The 23,201-nt window shown below is 41.0% G+C and overlaps 2 protein-coding genes across 3 annotated transcripts; one reads left to right on the forward strand and one right to left on the reverse strand.

Moving 5' to 3' along the window:
• Nucleotides 1-805: 805 nt before the first annotated feature.
• On the reverse strand, nucleotides 806-10,330 carry LOC127601379 (phosphatidylinositol-3-phosphatase SAC1-B). 2 transcript variants are annotated; one of them, XM_052066574.1, is made up of 20 exons: nucleotides 10,181-10,330; nucleotides 9,717-9,814; nucleotides 9,478-9,552; nucleotides 9,271-9,398; nucleotides 8,835-8,984; nucleotides 8,519-8,578; nucleotides 8,345-8,378; nucleotides 8,037-8,138; nucleotides 7,625-7,710; nucleotides 7,086-7,172; nucleotides 6,922-6,990; nucleotides 6,588-6,667; nucleotides 6,407-6,505; nucleotides 5,917-6,055; nucleotides 5,507-5,576; nucleotides 5,304-5,376; nucleotides 4,894-4,987; nucleotides 2,262-2,354; nucleotides 2,129-2,186; nucleotides 806-2,040 (listed from the first exon to the last, which is right to left on the reverse strand). In XM_052066574.1, exons 1-20 carry the CDS (start codon nucleotides 10,207-10,209, stop codon nucleotides 1,904-1,906), a joined length of 1,761 nt encoding a protein of 586 aa, XP_051922534.1. In that variant the 5' UTR covers nucleotides 10,210-10,330; the 3' UTR covers nucleotides 806-1,903. The 2 variants fall into 2 exon arrangements, with proteins under 2 accessions (XP_051922534.1, XP_051922535.1); XM_052066575.1 differs by lacking the exon at nucleotides 10,181-10,330 and adding an exon at nucleotides 10,057-10,166.
• A 2,761-nt stretch (nucleotides 10,331-13,091) lies between these two features.
• fbl (fibrillarin) lies at nucleotides 13,092-22,902 on the forward strand. Its single transcript, XM_052066597.1, has 9 exons — nucleotides 13,092-13,261; nucleotides 14,687-14,788; nucleotides 15,091-15,231; nucleotides 16,862-16,956; nucleotides 17,046-17,216; nucleotides 18,363-18,495; nucleotides 20,695-20,807; nucleotides 21,486-21,631; nucleotides 22,384-22,902. The coding sequence occupies exons 1-9, from the start codon at nucleotides 13,252-13,254 to the stop codon at nucleotides 22,406-22,408; spliced, it is 936 nt and encodes a 311-aa protein (XP_051922557.1). The 5' UTR covers nucleotides 13,092-13,251; the 3' UTR covers nucleotides 22,409-22,902.
• The last annotated feature ends 299 nt before the right edge of the window (nucleotides 22,903-23,201 follow it).

The following is a 23,201-nucleotide window of genomic DNA, read 5'->3' on the forward strand; positions in this document are numbered from 1 at the left end:
TGCGAAATTGTGCCATTTTGATGTGGCGAATATGGTGCTGATGTGTGGCGAATATGGTGCTGATGTCTCATACTATTTTTAGTTAGCAAACTTTGGTTGTTTTTTTCCCCCCAAACTGTCCCGTTGTCAGAGGTGACAAATTTGATTTGCATCCATCCATCATAAATCTAAATTAGGGTTCACTATCCAAATTTAACATAATCCCCCTAACCCTGAAGTGATGTTTACACAGTGCTCAACAACCATGCTTTGCGTGTCGTCCCACACACAAGCATGTCATAAAAGAGTTGCATAGATCACATAAAAATTATTCAAAATCGACCTCGACGGCCGTCAGAGCAACTGAAGTGACTCAAATTGAGCAATCTGTATTTTAGATTCATCACAGCCTCTGGAGTGCAGGAGAAAAGGCCCTTTCGTTTTCCTGAGAGCACGTGCCAGTCAACGTGATTATTTGAGAGGGAACACTCAATTAAGGGCTGATCCAACTGAGTGCATACATTTCATCAAAGTTACTTAGTCACAGACTTCAGTCAATAGGATGATCTGTGCACCCCAAAAAAGGGCACATGTGCTTATTTTTTGACATGGCAGAATATAGCCTTGTGGTGCCAAGTGCAGCGGTTTGATGTTCTACTTTTGAAAATTTCATTGATGGTGTTTTGAGTGTGATACTGTAAGATGTTCTGTATTTGTTGCAACAGACTGGTGAATCATTGTATTAGGTCTTTGAAGTGTAAATTCATGAAGATGCACTTCTTAAACTTACGAGCAATAAGAATCGCAGAAGATGTTACTATTGTAATGGGAGAGATTTTAAATGTTTATTCGTACATTCAACCTCTGATTGTAGCACTTTTGGTAGAATGAATTGACTGATTACACCTGGTAATCTCACTGAAGATAGCAATCATTCTATTGACATAAAAGAGTGCTTGAAAAAGAAAGACCAATAAGATATATTGATGAGGCTACTGTACGTGATGGTAATTACGATAGATGCGGCATTGCTCTGAGCCTCAGCAATGAGTGTCTGGTCCTGAAAGCCACACTTCTGAAACCGGCAGTGTTTTAGCATGGAAAAATACACCGAACACTGCTGTTGTAACAACTTGCACACCACAATAACATGCATTGAATATTATGCCATTGGCAAAAATGCTTAGTTTTGATTGGCACTGTGAGAAGTCATCATTTCACAATGATGTGAGTTGAACTGATTCATAATCGGAAGTGTGTTTGTTTAACAACATAAGAGTAATTATGAACAATCCCGTAATCAGAATAATGCGGTACAGCTCGACACCACCACAAACTACAATTACGCTTTTTGAGTGTGCTGATGAAAACTAAAATCTGTCAAGGCATAACATTTGATGTGTTACTGGATATCATAAACTTGCAAAAGTGGCCATAATGTAATTGCAGGTCAGTGTATGTTGACATGAGTTGAGTTGACATAATAAGATATGAAAAAGCAAACGCCACATAGAGCAAATCATCTACAGCTTGTTTGAGTTTGATCCCAATCAATGGGACAAAAATGACATTTTATGCAGGTCCCAAAGTTGTCCTCTTAAAAACAAATACAGTGACATTGGACAAGTGCTAACTCCAGAAGTTCAGTGTACATAGCAGCCTGTACGAGACTGTCCCGTCTCTCTGTTGCAGCTGTGTGGATAGCAGCAGGTCCATGCATACTCAGTCTCAGTCTTGCGCGCCTTGTCGTATGCGAGGTGTCCCGACTGACTCCCCACCATCCTCGACTCCCCCCTCTGTACTAGTAAAGGCTCCAGGCCTGATGATGATGATGATGCTGATGCTGCTGGGGGTAAAGCGATGAATTGGCAGAGGATGAGGTGGTGAGCTCGCTCGGACGGAGCTGCTTTCCACACGCACACATTCAGTCCAGCTTTTCTTTCTGGACTAACTTTGGAGCATCGACAAAGTCCCGGCCGTTGAAGAGGATCAGGCCGCATGTAACCACGCTGGCTGTTCCCCAGAACAGAATATAAGCAAGAGTCTCCGTCCATGTGTCACCTACCGAGGAACGCCAGAATTACTATTAAGTAACATAGTTTCTATTTGTACACCATGGTTTTTCACACTTGAATGATGATTGTCCTACCAGCCATTAGCAAGCAGATGATACACATGGAGAATGCCACCACCATGATAATAGGCAACTGAGAAAGAAAAAAGACAAGTTGTATTAAAACAAGTAAACAAAAAATGAAAGCGTTAAATTGTATCAGGCTTACCGTCAGAAATTTCCAGTCTTTGGGTTCACGCAGAGGTGTTGCCAAATCTGCTTCATCCACAGCAAAGTTACCAAGGAACAGGTCTATAGAGTCCTGTGTGGTGGTGGTGGTGGGAGAGAGGGGGGGGGGGGGATTTTTTTTTTTTATTGCAGGTTTTCAATCAAGTTGAACAGAATAGCCAAAACAGTCATTCATCAGGCAGCATTTCAAGTTAATCAAGTTAATATTTTTCAATCTCATTGTACATACAAACAATGTACAGTACAGTATACAGTATATTTTCACGTGAACTGTTGTGGCTTAAATGAGTGATTTATTCCAAATGTGATTACTGAAGTGATATCGTGGAGCAGTATGTGTTTGCATGTGCATGCTGTTAAAAGTGCAACCTCGAATAAACTGAAATGACAACAACAGCAACAGGTGCTGTATATCTAGTGGCTTCAAAGTTCGGCTTCCGTTTTAGAGCTTTATGAAGCCTCTAAATCACAGGAAGACTCCTGTACTTTGGTCGCCACATTGATACGAAAGAATTTCTGGCACGAGGCAGATTCGATATACAACTGGATCAGGAGCGGGCAATTAATTTTGAATTAAGAAAGTGGAACAATTGCCAAGTCAACTTGTTAACCTCATCATCCGTATTGTTTGAAATGAATTTTAAAAAAGCTCATTGTACTGGTTCAGTAAAGTGCTACGTGCGTCCAAATTAGACCAAAATAAATAACTTTAAACTTTGTTCCCACTATTAGTTACCCTAGACTCAATTAAAAAAAAAAAGAGTGAGGAAGTAAAAACAAGTGAGATAGCATGGTTGCACAAGTGCATATACCCTCTTTTTAAACGGGCACAGGGCTGTATTCAGAATTAAGCAATCACATTCAACAGAAAAAAATGGGCTTAGAGAAAAGTGCACTTTTGTCATCTAGGTCCACATGCCTAATATTTATTGATGTATTGTACCTAATTCTTTAAAATGACTTTCTTTCAGGATTTATAAGCATGTAAACAGCAAAATCTTATTTAAATAGACCACAACAATTTACTTTTGTAGAGAAAATAATATGCACAAACAATATTTCAGAGCCAAAAGAGGTCTGACACACAGGGTGCCAATTCAAGCTAGGTCCGCCATTGCAAACACTGTACAAAGGGGAGGTTCTACCTTAGCTGACAGTTGCTGTTAGCTTTGGGACATACCGGTGTGAATGTTTTGGATGTTCATGGGAGTTTCTTTTCACACAGTACCAACATCTTAAAATATAAGTACCGTATTGGCCCGAATATAAGATGGCCCTGATTATAAGACGACCTCCTCTTTGTCAAGACTCAAGTTTGAAAAAAGACTTTTGAACACCAAATAATTTTTTATACAGAAAATAATTGCAGTACATCTGAAACAAATGATTATAACAACATATTTGAGAGAAAACACATGTTATTTTGCCTCATTCAAGTCTTAATATCTGAACATTTGAATACGTAAACTAAAGTGCAATCACATTCGTAAATGAATGGCTTCTGGTTTTTGAAAAATAAATTACATCATCTTCTCCTCAGCTGCGGGTTAACCTGGCCAATCTTCCACCCACATTTCTCCAGATTGTCGCTACGTTTTTCCATTTTCTGTTATCTCGTATTATTTTCTTCTCTTTTATTTCTTACCGCTATTTTTTATTTTTCTTCTTCGTGCTACCGCTATTTTTATTTTTATTCTTCGTGACAGGAGTTTGCTTTGGCTTGGGGAGTCAAGTTCAGCATTCACTTCAATGATATCTGGCGCCATCTAGCGTCGTGAATGGGTATAATGCCTAGACCCCGAGTATTAGACGACCCCAACTTTTTCTTATTTCAATGCAAAAAAACACCGTCTTATATTCGGGCCAATACGGTAGGTTATATGAGGACTCAAAAGCTCATGTAAATTGCAGAGCCGTATAAACCGCCGCAATTGTCTACAGTTGCATGTTTCACTCTGCAATGTATCTTTTGCCGGCAGACAAACATCATGTAATGTTGCACTTCATGTTTACAACTGCCTGGGAAAAAGTGCCGTCAGTGAACATTATTTTGATATCACAAAGCGATTCTGAAAGTAGCTTAACTGTTGAAAAGCTATTTGGTGTTGAAAACAGGGACGCACGCAACTGAGAAATGTAATCAAGTTAGTCTGATCGCTCCTGCCCCACACTACTGCTTTTGGTCGCAAACATAACATTACTTTACGAGCTCTCGATCTTGTTTAGGAATGTAACCTGTAAAGCCTCACCCAACTGATTCCTTTCCCTGGGAAAGCCAATTCGTAACTCTGCAATCAATGTATCTAAGGATTTCTAGCTGATTTTGTATCAATGAGTCAACTATCAATACAGTTGTATCTCTCTCCTTTACTAACGCATATCCCGTTGAAGCGGTTTATTGTTTCCAACCTTAATTGGAAGCAGAAGTTGCCTAGTTCAATCTGCCTGCAGTTGATTTGTCACTTGAATTTAATAATAATATATATTTTTTTATTTAATCCGGTTGAGCTGGTAATTCACACAGCCATTATGATACTATAGCCCCCATGTAAAACGAATACTGGATCCATGACAAAGGTGGGCCTGATCTGAATAATTTGGACATACTGTACCTGTCTAAATCCATCAGAGAAATTGTTTTTGTAATATCGGATCATAGAGTTCCAGCCATCCATCAGCAGCCCCCACTGAGTTCTCTTGCCTGTCCTAAAGAAACAAAAACCCAATCGGAACTTACATTTCTCCATAGGTTTCGTAAAAAGCAATTTGGTGACAGTGAGAGGCAATTCATACGTCAATAGACACTAATTCATAGTAAAATAGTTATGAATAGTTGTGTTCAATAGAGAATAAACAAACTTCAATTTGGAAAATGGATAAACTTTCTATTTGTATGACCCGAAATTCATTCCACTTCATTTCACAATGTTTGTCCTTGTTCAGTTGGTGAACCACAGCAGTGAAGTTGACCAATTGGATGGCCATATAAAACTATGGATGACAGCTGTTTTGAATAACTGACCTGGTGAAGTCTGTCTTCAATGCTCCGGTGCCTGCATATTGCTTGGCACATGCATCTGCATTGTCAGCCCAAGCTGCAGGTAAACAAGCAGGGCAAGGAGGTCACAAGACCATACTATTACTATTAGGACTTGAATACAGTGAATGCCTGTTCAACATTCCACAAAGTGAAAGACTAAAAGAATTGTGTGATAGACAGCTCACCGTTTTTGTACATCTTTTCAAAGTCTGCTTGATCCTCAATGTGCTGATTCATGTAGAGGACCCCCATTTTCTGTGGTTGACACAGCACAGAGTTAAGAACTAAATAAACCAGTGAACTTGCTTGTTCACTGGGGTTGATAGTAGAACATATCACTTGACAATTTTTTTTTAGTTTTGTGTTGTGCTGCCATCTATTGGAAAATACCTGTTCCCTCTACCGAGTAAACAGATACTAAAGGAAAGCCATCAATACAGTACCAGAGAGCAGCAACATGAGTTTAGTACTTTACAATAATTCATATATCATGTGTGTCATTCGCAGACACTGCCGAAAGAGGCATCACTAGTTCAACTGTGTTTAGAACTTCATCCAGTGTATACGATGTGTGTGTGTAGCATGACCGTCCTACCCGCAGCTGTGCTTGCAGTGAGCGTCGGGCCAGCAGGCTCTGGATGACATTTGTACGGTCCAAACAGTCCATGCAGTTGCTCCGAAATGTCCCCTCTTGATTTAACAGTATCGTACCATCTGAATCCACCAGGAAGTATCTGTGCCCCAAATCCACAATGTTATTTTAAGTATATCGCTAATTTATTATGCCGTTAAATTCTGGTTATGTGTTTTGTTTATTTGGAAATATATATATATATATATATGTGTGTGTGTGTGTGTGTGTGTGTGTGTGTGTGTGTGTGTGTCCCCGTAACACATTATGTTTTAATTCTAATTCTTACATCACTACTTAACTATCTTTAAAAAAAACATTTGATTTGAAAGGTATGTTTCTTGTCTTGTTGTTCTCTCTCGATCTAAAACAGGCAAGATATGGCTCTCGAAGAACCGGAGTTCCATCCCCTTGTAAAGTATTCTCTCAAAAATAAAAGCAGACGCAAACTGACCCAAATTCCTCCTGGATTTCAGCAACCATGTCCAACAGGATGTGAAGACGATGCCATCTCATCCGACTGCACTCTTTGTGGAAGTCAAATGCTATGTACCTGAAGAAAGGTGAATCTTGTTGAAGAAAAACATTAATTGAGCCATAGGTGAAAAGGAATGTGCATAATGGGTGACTCTTACTTGATGGTGCTGTTTCCTAAGCCAGCCACCATCTTTTCAAAAGTCTTCTCCAGTGGTTTTTCGGACCCTTTCTGGTTGATCTGAGAAAAGTGTGTGTGTGTGTGTGTGTGTTTGGGGATTAGTAGCCCTATTGAAAGGCATCAATTACCATAAATTAATTTCTTGTTTAACCATGACTTTGTATCCGAGTTCATGTTTGTTGTTGTTGTTTTCTACTTTAGGCCAATTTAAATGTTTTCAGTGAGTGGGCACTGACTATTAAAAAAAATTAAGTCAGACATGAAATACCACCAATGTTATCATCAAAAGTGATTTTTGTATTTTACCATCTTACCAAATTTAAAATTACTTGCTTCCCATAAAGGATGATCTGTGAATCGAAGTGTCTCTGGAACCCATCCAACTGAAGCAATAAAGCATGGGAAAAGGCAAATCACATGCGTAAACTACCAGAATTAAAGTCTTTAACGAGTATAGCAATGCAAAAGAGTTGTTTACGTGGTTGACTGTTTTGCTGATCTGTGGTCTTGGCTTGTACTTCAGGTTGGGCCTTTGGGACCAGTAGAAGGGTATGGAGCCTCTTGTCTGAGAAGGAGATAAAACAATGTATACATATCCCTACATTTCTCCCACCATCCATACAAGGGTGTACAAACAAATGTAAACATTATTGGAAGGGAGAGGGGGGATTTACCACATCATTGACATTTCTACCTCTTCTAGCTAGCAAGAGACATCTATCAAAGCAGCTAAGCCAAAACCTGCCACCGTAGGGATCCCAGTTCAAGACCAACCACCCCTAAAATACCCCAGGCACACGACTGTGTTATCGTTGAACAAGACACAGACATCCTGAGAACTTAAGTAGCCCCACTTCTCCAGTGAGTTCCACAAAGAATGTGTGTTTACTGTGTCCACGACTGTGATGGGTCAAATACAGAGGTTATATTTATTTCATGCACATTCATACAAATACTGATGACATCATACAAATATTTCATGACATCTGAAAATGTCAATGGGATTCATCAGCTCACCTGAACAAAGGAAGCCTTCGCACTGTTGTACTGCACTACCTGCTCCGTCTCCACGTAATTAGCGGCATGGCCCTCTGAATCAATGCCTGGTAATGAAAAAAAGAAGTTACAATCATGTGATCCCATGAAGCAATATATGAAGTCAACCGAATATCCACTGAATGTGGCTGCATTTCACTTGGGAAAATAACTTGAGTTAACATGATGTCTGGACATCACAGAAAAACAAGGACGAATCGTGGCTATTGCACAAATACCGGTAGGTAGGTGTCCAACTTCAGTTTTAATATTTATTCAATGCTACATTCTTATGGACGTCAACTTTATGGCCATGTTAGTATACCAAAAGATTACTGCCGAATGAAATTCCACTGGCGTTCAGTATATGTTGTGGATAACAGAGTATTGTTACCTCTGACGTAGTAGCGGACACCAGCTCTAAAACAGCTCCTTCTGGAGATGATACTCCAGTCAAAAAGTTTCCCATTGATGCAGCTTGACTTCATGACGATGACTGGTAAATGTGTGTTAAGAAATCAGAAGAGTAAAAGTCAGGAATTAGAGCTACAGGCCAAAGATGACGGAGCGCCACCTTCCTGCCATCCAAATGACAGTCTTGGACTGATGAGAAGACCAATATGGACAAGTTGGCCATTCAAGTTCAAGAAGTTTCAAATGGGAGGGATAAACAGTTTCTTTCAGATAACAACGAGAGGATACATCCATGGACAACAGGGTACACAAACTTGTGCAACTGTTAAAAAAAACAGGAAAAATTGTCAGACAGACTTTCAGCACCACATGTCCCAATTCCTCAAAGTTAAAATGTATCTATCCGAGATGAGTGACATGACTCTCACATTTATATCTTATAAGAGTAAACAAATGCATTACCTCAGGCTGTGCAATGAATTCCCTCAACAGGTGGCCATTCCAGACAAAACGCTGATCTGCCTGCAATTAAAAGTAAAGTAAGCTGTTCAATTCCACAAAGCTTTTCCTGTTTCATCTAATTGTTTAGCATAGTTATTCCTTATTGGCATGAGGATATGAATGACATGGGGCGGCAGTGGTAGAGTGGTCTGCTCCCAGTATGTTATTAATGTTACATATTTTTGTGTAATACATTGGGGAAGGGAAGTTGTTAGCGGTCAGCAGTCTGCAATTTCAGGGAGCGATCAGAGCGCTTGAGATACATCCATATACACACCCTCTCAAGAAGGCTCATCTCCTGAAATTCAGGACTGGTGTTGGCCAGGCGTTGCAGAGTGTGGGTCAGGTCGTAGTCTGTTGCAAAGTAGAAGCTGTCTGTATGTAGTACATTGCTGATCATGGACAAGAAGGTCTTGTCGTCTTGCATCTTTAAAAAAAAGAATGAAAAGTGAGCGCCACAGGACAGAACAGAGGCCTTTTGCAGCATGTTATGCTTGCTGCTAAATCTTGAATAATCATGTTTATAGAATGTAGGCATTACATTTCCATCTGTTTTATTTGTTGGTGTTTATGATTGACACAAGAGACAACAGAAACATCAAAAGTGAACAAAGAACTCTGGTACAAGTTCAATCATTGATGTCAAATGGCATCTGTGCTGCACATTTGACAATAAAGTTGTATCCAATCCAATTCAAAGACAGACATTCCACCTGGTTGTCAGTTAGATGTAGAATTGTCTTCTTATAAGAGATGACATCAAAGTCCAGAGCCTTCCATACAGCATGGCCAAGTAGGTCCCCCACCTTCTTCTTCTTCGTGATGATGATCATGTACATACCTAACACAACCATTGAAGGATGAGGATATTAGGTTTGTCCAAGACCAGATATTTCACGGTTTACTGTTTAACATACTACCTGCCACCAAGCGTATTGTCCCCATGAGTCCACATATTGGCCTGGTCTCAGCAGATGCAGGAATGTCCTTCTTAGCTGTGAACGATAGCGGGGACATGCAATTGCAGTAGTTAGTGTGCACAAAATTCAAACGTTAATATGTAAGTAAGTACCATTACAACAGTGAAGATGAATTCATCCATGAATAGTGATCTCGCACATGGTTGGTTTTGAATGTTTACAACAAAACGAATGCCTACTTGTGAGCGTCATCTCAGTTGACACCCTATCGATGGCCAACACGTCCCCAGAGCCATCGTCACAAGCCTCGATGTAAAATTTATCAGCTGTAGTGCGCCTGGAATGGGAAGAAAGCAGCTGCTAACGCCTCATGCTTCATTCTCGCAAAATAATGCAATTTAACAGAAGCAAACAACAACTGTTAAGAATGGGCAATGTCTGAGGCTAACGCGTATGTATTGGCTAAAAACAGATGGCGCCATTCCACAAAACATTTGAATATATAATAAATCAGTTAGCAAAGCCACAAAAACTTTGTCGAGTGTCAAACGTGTTTTCGTCGCAGAACCGGGGACGTACGCGTTAAAGCGATTGTCCGTCATTCGATTCAACCTGCCATTATTTCGCTGACTTAGTTGTTCAGGCAGTATCACAGATGCCTAATTGTCTTAAAGTGCAAAACAAAGCAACGCTGTATACTCACAAATTGAAACTCTCATAGGTGCTCGCCATCTTCCATTCAGTACCCTCGTCCGTGACGTGTCAGCCCCAAACGTCAACTTCCGTCATCAATAGTGGTGACTCATTGTTACTGCGCATGCGTTAAACCGATTTCATAAACAGCTGAGATGATCATACTGTAATGCCCCTCAGTAGCGGAGAGAAGGATGCTCGCAGTCGCTGATACTCTTAATCATTTTTAATAAAAAAAATAAGTAATAAACACACGCATTCAAGGAGTTGCTGTTCGCCACAACTCACGCCCATGCGCTCCTCCCTCAGACTAACTCCCGGAGCCAATATCCCCCCAACCTGGCCCCTCCCCTCCCTATGATGTCACACAAATACAAGAAACAGATATTACAATACTATCTCTCTAGATCAGGGGTGCCCATTAGGTAGATCCTGATCTACCGGTAGATCTAAGACAGGTCCCAAGTAGATCCGAGGAGTGTCGAGAAGAAAAAAAACAAACAACCATTTGTGTGTCTTTGTACATGTTAGTAATATATTTTTTGTGTTAATATACACTGCACACTAATCAGTCTCATTTTCACAAAAAAAAATATTTAAAAAATAAAATAAAGCAGGTAAATCTTTAATTTGTGTGTGTGTGTGTGTGTGTGTGTGTGTGTGTGTGTGTGTGTGTGTGTGTGTGTGTGTGTGTGTGCGCGCGCGCCGGTAAGGGTAGATCCCGTGAGGTTAGTTGATCAAAAAGTAGATCTTCGATCCAAAAAGTTTGGGCACCCCTGCTATAGATAGATAGATAGATAGATAGATAGATAGATAGATAGATAGATAGATAGATAGATAGATAGATAGATAGATAGATAGATAGATAGATAGATAGATAGATAGATAGATAGATAGATAGATAGATAGATAGATAGATAGATAGATAGATAGATAGATAGATAGATAGATAGATAGATAGATAGATAGATAGATAGATAGATAGATAGATAGATAGATAGATAGATAGATAGATAGATAGATAGATAGATAGATAGATAGATAGATAGATAGATAGATAGATAGATAGATAGATAGATAGATAGATAGATAGATAGATAGATAGATAGTGATTTTGGAAAGTGTTGCAGCCATAAAATTCCAAGTTCACAATGATTTACAAAAACAAAACAAAAAAAACGTTCACATTTTCAACATTAAATCCCGTCTTCGCAGTGTATTTAAATAAATTTGGTTTGAACATGATTTGTAAATAGGGTGTCCCGTGGACAAGGGGTTAGCGTATCAGCCTCACAGTAAAAAGGTGCAGGGTTCAATTTCAAATCCTGCCTTCCTGTGTGGAGTTTGCATGTTCTACCCGTGCCTGTGTGGATTTTCTCCGGATACTCCGGTTTCCTCCCACATTTTAAAAACATGCATGGCAGGTTAATAGAACACTTTCTGTCGTCACTAGGTGTGAGAGTGGATTGTTGTTTGTCTCTATGTGCCCTTTTGAGGGCCATTCATGTTCATAATCCCCAGTGTTCCTGTATTAAAGGAAATCTGCAAAGAGGGAAGATTTATTTCAGATTGCAGAAATCGGTTGATTTCAGTTGCTACTGCTGAGGATTACTCAACACGTTATGAGGTTTGGGTATACTTTTTCCACACGAGTCCAGGTAGCATTTTTCTCCTTAATAAATACAATCACCAGGTATGCCGTATTTTATTTTTACTTGTCGGATATGTAGATGTATTTGGTGATCTTAAACGTTGATCGTGAAGCGTAAAAATTATGGAAAAAACATCAGTACAGTATTTGAGAAGAGGGAAAATACCTACAGTATTTACAACACGTTTTCCCCATCCATCCATCCATCCACCCATCCATCCATCCATCCATCATCTACCGCTTATCCGGGGCCGGGTCGCGGGGGCAACAGCTTTAGCAGGGAAGCTCAGACTTCCCTCTCCCTAGCTACTTCTTCCAGCTCTGCCCGGGGGATCCCGAGACATTCCCAGCCCAGGTGGGTGGCATAGTCTCTCCAGCGTGTCCTGGGTCTTCCTCGGGATCTCCTCCCGGTGGGACATGCCCGGAACACCTCACCAGGGAGGCGCTCAGGAGGCATCCAAATCAGATGCCCAAGCCACCTCATCTGGCTCCTCTCGATGTGGAGGAGAAGCGGCTCGACTCTGAGACCCTCCCGAATGGCCGAGCTTCTCACCTTATCTCTAAGGGAGAGCCCGGACACCCACGCTTGTATCCGGGATCTCGTTCTTTCGGTCATGACCCATAGCTCGTGACCATAGATGAGGGTTGGGACGTAGATCGACCGGTAAATTGAGAGCTTCGCCTTTTGGCTCAGCTCCTTCTTCACCACGACAGACCGATACAACGTCCGCATCACAGCAGACGCTGCGCCGATCCGCCTGTCGATCTACCGCTGCCCCCACTCGTGAACAAGACCCCAAGATACTTGAACTCCTCCACTTGGGGCAAGATCTCCTCCCCGACTCGGAGGGGGCACTCCACCTTTTTCCGACTGAGGACCATGGTTTCAGATTTGGAGGTGCTGATTTTCATTCCAACCGCTTCACACTCTGCTGCGAAACGCTCCAGTGAGAGTTGGAGAGCCCCGTTTGAAGGAGCCAACAGCACCACATCATCTGCAAAAAGCAGGGATGCAATACTGAGGCCCCCAAAACGGACCCCCGCAACGCTTCGGCTGCACCTAGAAATTCTGTCCATAAAGGCTATGAACAGAATCGGCGACAAAGGGCAGCCTTGGCGGAGTCCCACCCCTACTGGAAACAATTCCGACTTACTGCCGGCAATGCGAACCAAAATCGGTGGTATAGTGACCGAACAGCACGTTTTCCCCTTGCACACAAAATTACGGCCAATAGAGGGCAATGAGAATTTGAAAACCCAGTCAAATAGCCCTTAGAGGGAACAGAAGAAGAATACGAGCGACGGAAGTAGTCGTGCTGTTCATCCGGTAGTCGACCATGTGCTTGGGGATTGCTCGTAATCGCTGACGTACTGGAGAAGACTGAAAATTTCTGCGTCGTCGACTCAGCTCTTTAAAAGCATAGCGTACCATGAGGCCAGGTAAAGAAAATAATATTGCGTTTTGGAACTTATTTGTTCTTTCACTGCGTCATTGTTATCCGAACGCGTGAACCTGCACGTGGTCCTGCTTCCTCGTCAACTTTATTAGACGATACAAGCTCTCCATTAACCGTATCTGTAAATGTTCTTCTTTGTCAGATACGATGCATAATACTTTAGACATTGTATATGAATTGGTTACCGTGGGATAAATAACTAAGGTGATCCGCCATGATGCCTCAACTCACGTGTTGTACTTCTTCTCAACCCTGAACACCCAAATATCTGAACCACAGTTTCAAGTATGCTGGCTGGCTTTGTATTTAAAATAAATCTACGTGTTAATCTCGCAAAGGTGAACAGTAATAATGATCGCTGTAGTTTTCTTCTTGGATCGATTGAAATGCTTAGTCCCATATTAAGTCGCATTCGATACTATTTGTTGCAAAACACCTGATGTAAAAGTGCTTTTTGCTTGTTTTGTTCCGACTGTCTCGAGATATTCAAGTCAGTCGCTCATTCAGATTTGCTTTAATTATTACATTTTAACGTTAATATTTAGGGTCAAGTTGTGAATAAGGCATAGTATGTTGATTATGGTCTCTGCAACAAAGATCCTCTTGTTGTTGTGTTTGGCTACTGTTTATGCCCTTGATGTTGTGACCAGTCACAACCTTGATGTGTCAATTGCTATGCATTTTCTGTTTATTATGTCTATGAGCTTTCTCCCGGTCAGAGTGACACCTCATGTCTTCTACATCCAACCCTAATTTCTTAGAAAGAAAATACTTTCAACTTGCTGTATCATTTCTGCTTCTGGGTCCAAATTCTGTTCTTCACGTGACACATACCCCTTCTTTATGAGGATGAGCATCTCCCATGGAACTCCTCATTTCCACAAACACTTGAGTCACAGTCAATTTTGTGCATTTTAGTCACCAACATAGTCTTAGTTTAATGTTTCAAATGCAATTTCTGTGATACCCATCGTATTTTCAGTTCTGTTTGCTACCTTATATTGTACTTACCTAAAAACTTTTTACTCCAAAAGGACAAGGGAGCCTAAAATGTTTTGAATGATGTGCAATATTCTGTTGTCACCTGAGTTTTTTTCTCAAATATATATTAAATCAAATATTAATCATTGGTAAATACACATTTCTGATACAATTACCACATTTTTAATTATACCTTTTTATACATTTGTTGCGTTGGGAATTTTTCCATTGCAAGACTAATAAAGGATTTCTTATCTTATAACCTTTTATTTTAGCAGCTGAAATATTTTGGTGCATGTGCAGTTAAGTAAAAAAAATTAATTATATGGTCATATGTAAATGTTAACTGTTGCCGTTTTGAAACATAACCCAAATGCAAATGTGTGATTTTTTTGATGATATTCCACTGTCCCTTCTCCTTCAACAGGGTTCAGTCCCCGAGGAGGTCGTGGCAGAGGAGGATTCGGTGACCGTGGAGGGCGAGGAGGATTTGGTGATCGTGGCGGCCGTGGCGGATTCAGAGGAAGAGGTAAGACTTGAGGAATTTAGGAATACAACACTTTGGGAAATGGACAGTTGTTGTTGTTGGTGGTGGTTTTTTTTTGTCCTTTCAAATCAATTAAAAAGAATTGTGAATCCAGATTTTGAAGATTGTACAAACATTCTGATTATTGCTTTACACTTTGAGATGAATTTTTTTTTTCTTAACCTTTTTTTAAAGGACCAATTCAACAGATTATCTCACAGCGGAACACTTTTGTGTATGTTTCTGTGCAATAGATGATTTGACAAGTTAAACTTGACGTGAGATGCAACTTTTGTTTCCCCAAGGTGGATTCAGGTCTCCAGAGGGAGGAGGATTCAGGGGTCGTGGAGGAGGCAGAGGTACCCCAAGAGGAAGAGGAGGAAGGGGGGGTCGAGGAGGCTTTGGAGCTGGAAGGAAAGTTTTGGTGGAGCCACATAGACATGAAGGTTGTTCCTCCAGTTTTCTGTTTTTTTTCTGTTTCCTCTTTTTTTCTTCTACATACAGTACATACATAGCTGACTTTCAATGTTAATTTGTCCAATAATTTAGAAACCGACTCGGTTCTATCAGCAACACTGCAGTTGATAGTTTAAAAAAAAATCTAAATTAAAAGGGTAATACAACTGTTTCGCAGTATGAAATCAATGTACAGTAATCTCCCCACTATTTAAGGACAGAGCCGTGCTGTGTAGAGTGTTTGACACCCCCTAAAAATGTTGATCGTGTAATTGCCTTTATTGATAGTTTCAATTGTAAATATGTCTCAATGATCTAAAAATTGTTAATCATTTCAAACATGTCTTGTATGACCCTAAAAACTATCCATCATCTACCGCTTATCCGGGGCCGGGTCGCGGGGGCAGCAGCTTTAGCAGGGAAGCCCAGACTTCCCTCTCCCTAGCTACTTCTTCCAGCTCTCCCCGGGGGATCCCGAGGCGTTCCCAGGCAAGGTGGGTGACATAGTCTCTCCAGCGTGTCCTGGGTCTTCCTCTGGGTCTCCTCCCGGTGGGACATGACCGGAACACCTCACCGGGGAGGCGCTCAGGAGGCATCCGAATCGGATGCCCAAGCCACCTCATCTGGCTCCTCTCGATGTGGAGGAGAAGCGGCTCGACTCTGAGCCCCTCCCGGATGACCGAGCTTCTCACCTTATCTCTAAGGGAGAGCCCGGACACCCTGCGGAGAAAACTCATTTCGGCCGCTTGTAACCCTAAAAACTACATACAGATTATTTGATTGTAAAGACTATTGTAAATTATTGCATCCACATAACTGATTTTGATTTTAGGGTGTTGGGCGGCCCGGTGGGAGAGTGATTAGCACGTCGGCCTCACTGCAGAGGTGCAGGGTTCAATTCTAGCTCTGGCCTTCCTATGTGGAGTTTGCATGTTTGCCTTGTGCCTGTGTGGGTTTTCTCTGGGTACTCCGGTTTCCTCCCACATACCCAAAACATGCTTGGCAGGTTAATGGAACACTCTAAATTGTCCCTTATTGTGAGTGTGAGCGTGGATGTTTGTTTGTCTCTGTGTGCCCTGCGATTGGCTGGCAACCGGTTCAGGGTGTCCCCCGCCTACTGCCCAAAGACAGATGGGATAGGCTCCAGAACCCTCCGCCAACTTCGTGAGGATGAAGCGGATCAGAAAATGGATGGATGGAACTTGGGGTGTTTCACAAAGCGTGCACATGTGCAAGAATTTCACCAAATTCAAATTAAATATATATATTTTAAGGCAGTGTCAGTTATGGGTGCTATTTCTGTATTTGGATTGATAGTTGGTGCCCTTTCATAAAACACATTACCAGCAGTTCACCATTCATAAATTGTCTTCATATTTTTTCCCCCTTTTGTATGGAGCGCATTGCCAACTACTTGCTGAAATCTCACATTTTTGCTGTCTGTGCTCTTACTGCTATAAGATGCAACCAAAGTCCTGTCTAAATAAGAATTGGTTTCAAGATGGCACGTTCAAGTGATTCATCTTAACTGAAAGACGAGTTTTGTATGCAGCAGCTACATTCTGCCTGAGTTGCTCGTTTTAGCTCATTGACGGCATTAACTCTTGTTTGTCTCCTAAGGGGTCTTCATCTGCAGGGGGAAGGAGGATGCTCTGGTGACCAAGAACATGGTGGTAGGAGAATCTGTGTATGGAGAGAAGAGGATGAGTGTGGAGGTGAGTCTGAAGTGCATTTTTACTGTTGTTGTTGCAGCAGCCTAATCTGTGTCGCTAGTTTTGCATCATTTGTTTTTACTCTTCATAAGGAGGGAGAGACGAAGATTGAATACAGAGCATGGAACCCATTCCGTTCCAAGCTGGCAGCGGCCATCTTGGGAGGGGTTGACCAGATCCATATAAAACCTGGAGCGAAAGTAATGTACCTGGGGGCTGCCTCGGGTACAACAGTATCTCATGTCTCTGACATTGTTGGGCCGGTGAGTGTTGTCCCTCTGTCACATTCTCACAACGTACATGTCGAATTTGACTTGACACACACATGTGAGTGATGTCAAATGATTGATTGTTCAACTCAGGGCTGCGGGGGAAATCAGCTGAGCTATTTTCATATGTACACATAAAATGATATGTGTATACATACTGTAGATTGGTGATTTAGCTGTCAATATCTATTGTTACACAATGGTTTAAAAAACCCCCCAAAATAACAGTTAAAGTGATTTGCCCCAAATCTACACGTATCAATCACTCTCTGTGTGGACATGAATGACGTGAAAACAACGCAATTGGGCAGACAAACGGTGTTGACAGGTACACCAATATGATCAACTGGAATGAAATAGGTCCATATTTTGCATTTTATGCAACACCGTTGATCGACTAATGCCATAAATCCATGATCTGTCAGGAACAGCATTGATGGGATACGCAAAATAAGACATTACAGTATACACAACCCTCCTTCACTCCGGGGTCATTCTGTGCTGCCATTGTATATGTGATGTATAGCACCACCTTGTGAGAGTTTTGTCCCACCCCCCAAACTTCCTGACCGATCCCAAAAACCCTGACCATAAATCTTGGCGATGTCAGACCTAATGCATGAAGCCGATTGCAACAATGCTTCAAACTCGTATATGATGTGGCCGATGAGTTTTCTGTAAATCCCCCCCCCCCCCCCCCCATTTCATATTTTGAATCTATGCCTTAAATTGACAGATAAAATATCAGGCTTTTTTTTTTTTGCTGGATTTAAAAATAGCAAATGGTGGGCGTAATTCTCGGAAGGCCGATTTTATGTATTTCTTCCTCGCCAGTAGTGCAGCTCAGATGGTTTCAGCTCCGTTACTTGTTTTGTAGCTGGGTTTGCTTTTCCTTGAATCATAAAGAAATCATAAAGGGAGTTTGTCTATTTTTATTTTTCTGAAATTGTGTGGAAGTCCAAAGAAGGCCCATGAATGACTGTGTCCCACTGTTGCAAACTTTGTCCAGTCCGACCTCACATGATTTTTCTCATAAATGGGCAAAAAGTTACACACATTAAAATCTCGACCGAGAAGGATCATATTCCATATCACTTCATGTAAACGTTACGTATACACATGCAACATACTGTGTTGCAGGAGGGGCTGGTGTATGCTGTAGAGTTTTCTCACAGATCGGGTCGTGACCTCCTCAATGTGGCAAAGAAACGCACCAACATCATACCCATCATTGAAGATGCTCGTCACCCACACAAGTACAGAATGTTGGTTGGTAAGTAGACTCTGCTTATGGCACAGCTCAAACCAATCAACTGTAATGTCTGTGTCTGTAAATTGCAATTTCATTTTTTTCACCCTCCTGGATTTCCGCGTTCTTTGCATATTTATCACACACAAAGGTTTCTGTTCATCAAACCAATTGGAATATCGCACACAATCAAGCTGTTCGACAATTCCTGGAAATGTTTAGCACTGTTCCCAGTTTTATTGATTTGTAGATAATGGCTCTGACAGTGATTTGCTTAAGACCCAGAGTCATAGAAATGGCTTAACAACCTTTTCCAGACTGATGGATTTCAACAACTTTTTATGCTAATTTCTTTGGATCGTGGCATGATGCGTTTGTTTCTTGAGATCTTGTAGCCTACTTCACTTTGTCTGACAGATTCCATTTTTTGATTTCTTGATTCACAAAATGTGGCACTAGAGTGTTGCCTGGGAAATTGAACTCAGCGTTAGTCACAGTAAATTAAATTGGCATTTAGAAACTGCATTTCGTATTTCCTTTGGAAGGTCTGTATTAAGGGTGTGGAAAATAATCGATACATCGATGCGCACGTGCGCGATCCGAGTGCATCGGCTCATTCACTGGGTACGACGCGATTGACGGGTGAAATCGCGATTCATCACGATGCATTGATGGGTATCGGTAAAATCCAATTCAAGCGCCGTTTTATTCATTTTAAACGTCACATATCTGCCCTTTCCTAGGCGCAATGAATCATTGCTTTGCGTTTTGTGTTGAATACGGACGGTAGCCGTGCGTCACATACAGTCCAGAACACAAATAGCGAAACATTATGGAAGTTAGCGCAAGGGGAGGCGAGGAAACTACTATATTTAATGCAGCCGCAACATTAAAATCTTATGTTTGGAAATATTACGGCTTCGAAAAGAAAGATGTCGCACTAAGAAGCCATACAACGGCAGAACCACAAATATGCAGACCTACTTAAAACGATGGCACCAGATCACCGACAAGTTTCCCTCCCGCTCCCCCGCTTCCACGCCCAGTTCCTCGTCGGACACCGGAGAAACTCTTGGTAAACCAGGTCAGGATCAGAAAAAAATTGCCTCTTATTTTGGGAGTCCCCTTGCAACTCACTGTGACCGCGCAATGGCTATAACTAAGGCCACTGCTTATTTCATATGCAAAGACCTCCAGCCTTAGCGTGGTAGACAACGAGGGTTTCAGACAGCTCATGCACGTTTTGGAACCCAGGTATAAAATACCAGACAGGTCTGTGTTCACTTACAAACATATTCCCGATGTGTACAACAAAGTGAGAAGTGAGATTACTGTGTCGCTGAACAGTGCGCAAAGAGTTGCACTTACAGTGGATGGGTGGACATCTTGCGCTATAGATTCATATATATATATATATATATATATATATATATATATATAAATTATATTTCATATAAGACACTCAGTGAGAATAGTCTGTTTGTGTTTACACTATAGCAACAGCTGTGAGTCTCAGGTGCCAAATTGTTTACATTTTCTTTGCACAAAACCCAATTGTGAAAGGGCTTAAATAAGTTGTTTTACAAGTTCTACTCTTTATAAGGAATAAAGTGGTATCCTTTTTGTAATACCATACTGAATTCCATCTTTTTAAAAGCTTTTTTTCTTTGCTTATTTGCATCATGTTTAATTGCACAATATCACAACAAATTGCATTGTATCGTATCGGATCGCATTGATTTGAACTTAATGTGTATCGAATCGTATCGCATCGTGACGACGGTGAAACGTATCGCATCGTATCGCCAGAAAATTCCATGTATCGTTTAAGTATCGCATCGCTGGCAGTGGATCGTGATGTGTATCGAATCGTCCTCAGTGCTGAGATTCACATCCCTAGTCTGTATGATATTAAAGTGGTTTGATGAACAAAAACCTTGGTATGTGATAAATACGCAAAAAACGGAAATCAAGGAGGCAAGTACTATTTCACAGCACTGTAGTGTTTTGGGATTTAAATTTTAATGTTGGCTTTTTAAACATTTAAATTAAATTCCTTTTGGTATGGGCACTTCAGTTGCCTACATACTGAAGCCTTGTTGGCAACAGGTTAATTTTGGTAGACCTGTGCTAGAATAATGTATCATGGTGTCATCTGTGAGGATTCTAAAATTATGCACAATATCGATGAGGGTGTGTAATATATGCACTATTTCTATGTAGGCATGGTGGATGTAATTTTTGCTGACGTTGCCCAGCCAGACCAGACTAGGATTGTTGCCTTGAATGCTCACAACTTCCTGAAGAATGGAGGCCACTTTGTCATCTCCATAAAGGTACGCTGATGACTATCTTCAGTTATTCCTCCTAACATTGAAGAGGTTATGTTGTTTGTCATGAGATAGAAGATGGAAAAGAAAACATCTCTGTAGAAATTTGATAGTTTCATTTAAGGTTTAACTTGGCTAGAATTTTCAAACTATATTGAATGTTTGTCTGACTTCTTGCTCACAATTCGTGACTAAATGTGGATGACACTGACACACTAAGCTTGAGGAAATTTCCAGATATGAAAGTTGAAATGTCAGTTGAGGAGTAGACGCAAATTCATTTTGGGTTTGAAGTTATCAAACACAATACAGCAGGTGTCACCAACATTTTTGAGGGTGAGAGCAACTTCATGTGTACCGATTGGGTGGAGGGCTACCAAATTGATACACGTCTGAAATAACATATTTGTCCAAAATACCTTCAATAATATGAGGATGTGTTATTTTTAATACTTGATGATTTAAATTGTCAGACTTTGATCGTGTTTCGAAATGTCTCACAGTACTGCCAATGTTTGCATTTTTAAATCATAATTTCTACTAGCAAATCACAATGTCCAGGCACTGGCGGGCTACTCAAGTGGTCTTCACGGGCTACCTGGTGCCCGCGGGCACCATGTTGGTGACCACTGCAATACAGCATAACACCAGTCTAATGCTTGGGCGTCTTTCAACTTTAAACAGGCGAACTGTATAGACTCGACTGCTGCACCAGAGGCTGTGTTTGCCTCAGAAGTAAAGAAGATGACAGCAGAGAATATGAAACCACAGGAGCAGCTCACGCTGGAGCCCTATGAAAGAGATCATGCTGTGGTAGTGGGCATTTACAGGTATGTTTCCTACTGGGTTTAACAGCTCCATCTGCTGGACCAACCTTAAAGCTGAAAGGTCTCATCAAATGTGTTGGTGAAAATACTGGATTTGCAAATCTACAAATTATGCTCGATCTGGTTTATTGGTACTCGTCTCTCCAATGGTAGCTTTTTGCTCAGATTTCACCCATTACATATTTACTGTGTGTGTTTTGTAAGTGTGTAGAAATTGTTCTCATAAGGTTTTAGTTGTATTACATGAGCTTGAAATCTCACAGCTGCTCGATTGCCATAGTTTCCCCCACCACCACCAGTTTAATGTCTGCATGCTGCCCTGAGTTAGATCCGCCTTTCCTCTCATAAGCAATGTGTCGGCACATCAATCAGTCAAGCGCAGCGCTCATCTTCGTCACAAAACAGCATTCAGATTTTGGAACCCAGTGCCTAGATAAGGCACCCTGTGTTATTAGGCGCCCTGTCCATTTTGGAGAAAATTTAAGTCTTGACTGTAATTTAAGTCTTAAAAATATGGTACCTGGATTTCTGCATTAATTGGCTATCAAATGTAATCAGAACTTCATCCAAGTCACAATAGAAAAGTCTAGTGTGCGCACATCAATACTACATAACTGTTTTCCACTAAAATGGTTCTCGTGTATTCATGGCAGTTTACTAATGCTACGAGAGCTGAACAGCTATTTGGAGGTGGATCTCACAATGGTTTCTAAACTGTCCAGTTTTAAATGATGCCTTTTTCCGTCCTTCCTCAGACCGCCACCAAAGCAGAAGAAATGAGATGTTGACGGAACGCAGGAGCAGCTGTACCATGTACAATCTGTTTATTTACACTTTTCTGTCAGTTTTTTTTTTATTAAACTTTTTATTGATCTACAGACAAAAGTATTGTGAGTGTATATATATATCTATATCCATGGAGCACCATCAACTGCCAGCATCAAAACAGACATAACATCAAGCAATCACCCCGAAAAAAAAAAGCTTACACGTCAGTTTTGGGTGTTGGCTCTTCAGCTCATCACTGCACAACCACTCAACTTTCTATCAAGACCTGTGCTACAAAACATTTGGGGGCAGTACAGTTCGGTGGTCCACTCTTGTAAAATTGTTCATCTAAATTGAACTGGTCAATTTCTGCTCTGTTTGGTGTTGAACAACTGCAGTGAGTCGAGCTTTGTCTTAACACATTATGATTCTGAAGTTGGAGGTTTTTGTGTGACTAGTATTTTATTTTGTATCATCTATGTTTTCTGAATATACTTTTTATTCTATTCATTTGCCTTTGTCCCTTGCTTCTGATCCTACAAAACACATATTTGGTACAGCACAGTATATACAAAGTTTATTGTACCAAGTTGTTGACTCTGGACCACTAAATGTGAGTATGGCAGATTGTGATTAAGACCCTTCAAGTAACTTAATCAGACCAGTTAGGGTAGTGCAGTCATTACTGCCCGTGTGGACACACGGGGTGACTAAATATTGAAGTTTCATAGCAAGTTAACATCAGTTGGCAAGTATTACGTATTTTAAGGGGTGTGGGGTCTTGAAACAGTTGCATAATTGTGTT

The sequence above is a fragment of the Hippocampus zosterae genome, chromosome 5 (assembly GCF_025434085.1).
Source record: "Hippocampus zosterae strain Florida chromosome 5, ASM2543408v3, whole genome shotgun sequence".
NCBI lineage: Eukaryota > Metazoa > Chordata > Actinopteri > Syngnathiformes > Syngnathidae > Hippocampus > Hippocampus zosterae.

What these genes read in the sequence shown, in the direction of transcription:
- LOC127601379 (XM_052066574.1), bottom strand. Translation starts at nt 10,209, where the DNA reads ATGGCGAGCACCTATGAGAGTTTCAATTT. An exon ending in TACATCTAACTGACAACCAG is followed by an intron (nt 8,985 to 9,270) that starts GTGGAATGTCTG and finishes TTTTTTTTAAAG; the next exon opens with ATGCAAGACGACAAGACCTT. An exon ending in TGAAAAGATGTACAAAAACG is followed by an intron (nt 5,377 to 5,506) that starts GTGAGCTGTCTA and finishes GTTTACCTGCAG; the next exon opens with CTTGGGCTGACAATGCAGAT.
- fbl (XM_052066597.1), top strand. An exon ending in ACTTTGTCATCTCCATAAAG is followed by an intron (nt 20,808 to 21,485) that starts GTACGCTGATGA and finishes AACTTTAAACAG; the next exon opens with GCGAACTGTATAGACTCGAC. An exon ending in GTGGTAGTGGGCATTTACAG is followed by an intron (nt 21,632 to 22,383) that starts GTATGTTTCCTA and finishes GTCCTTCCTCAG; the next exon opens with ACCGCCACCAAAGCAGAAGA.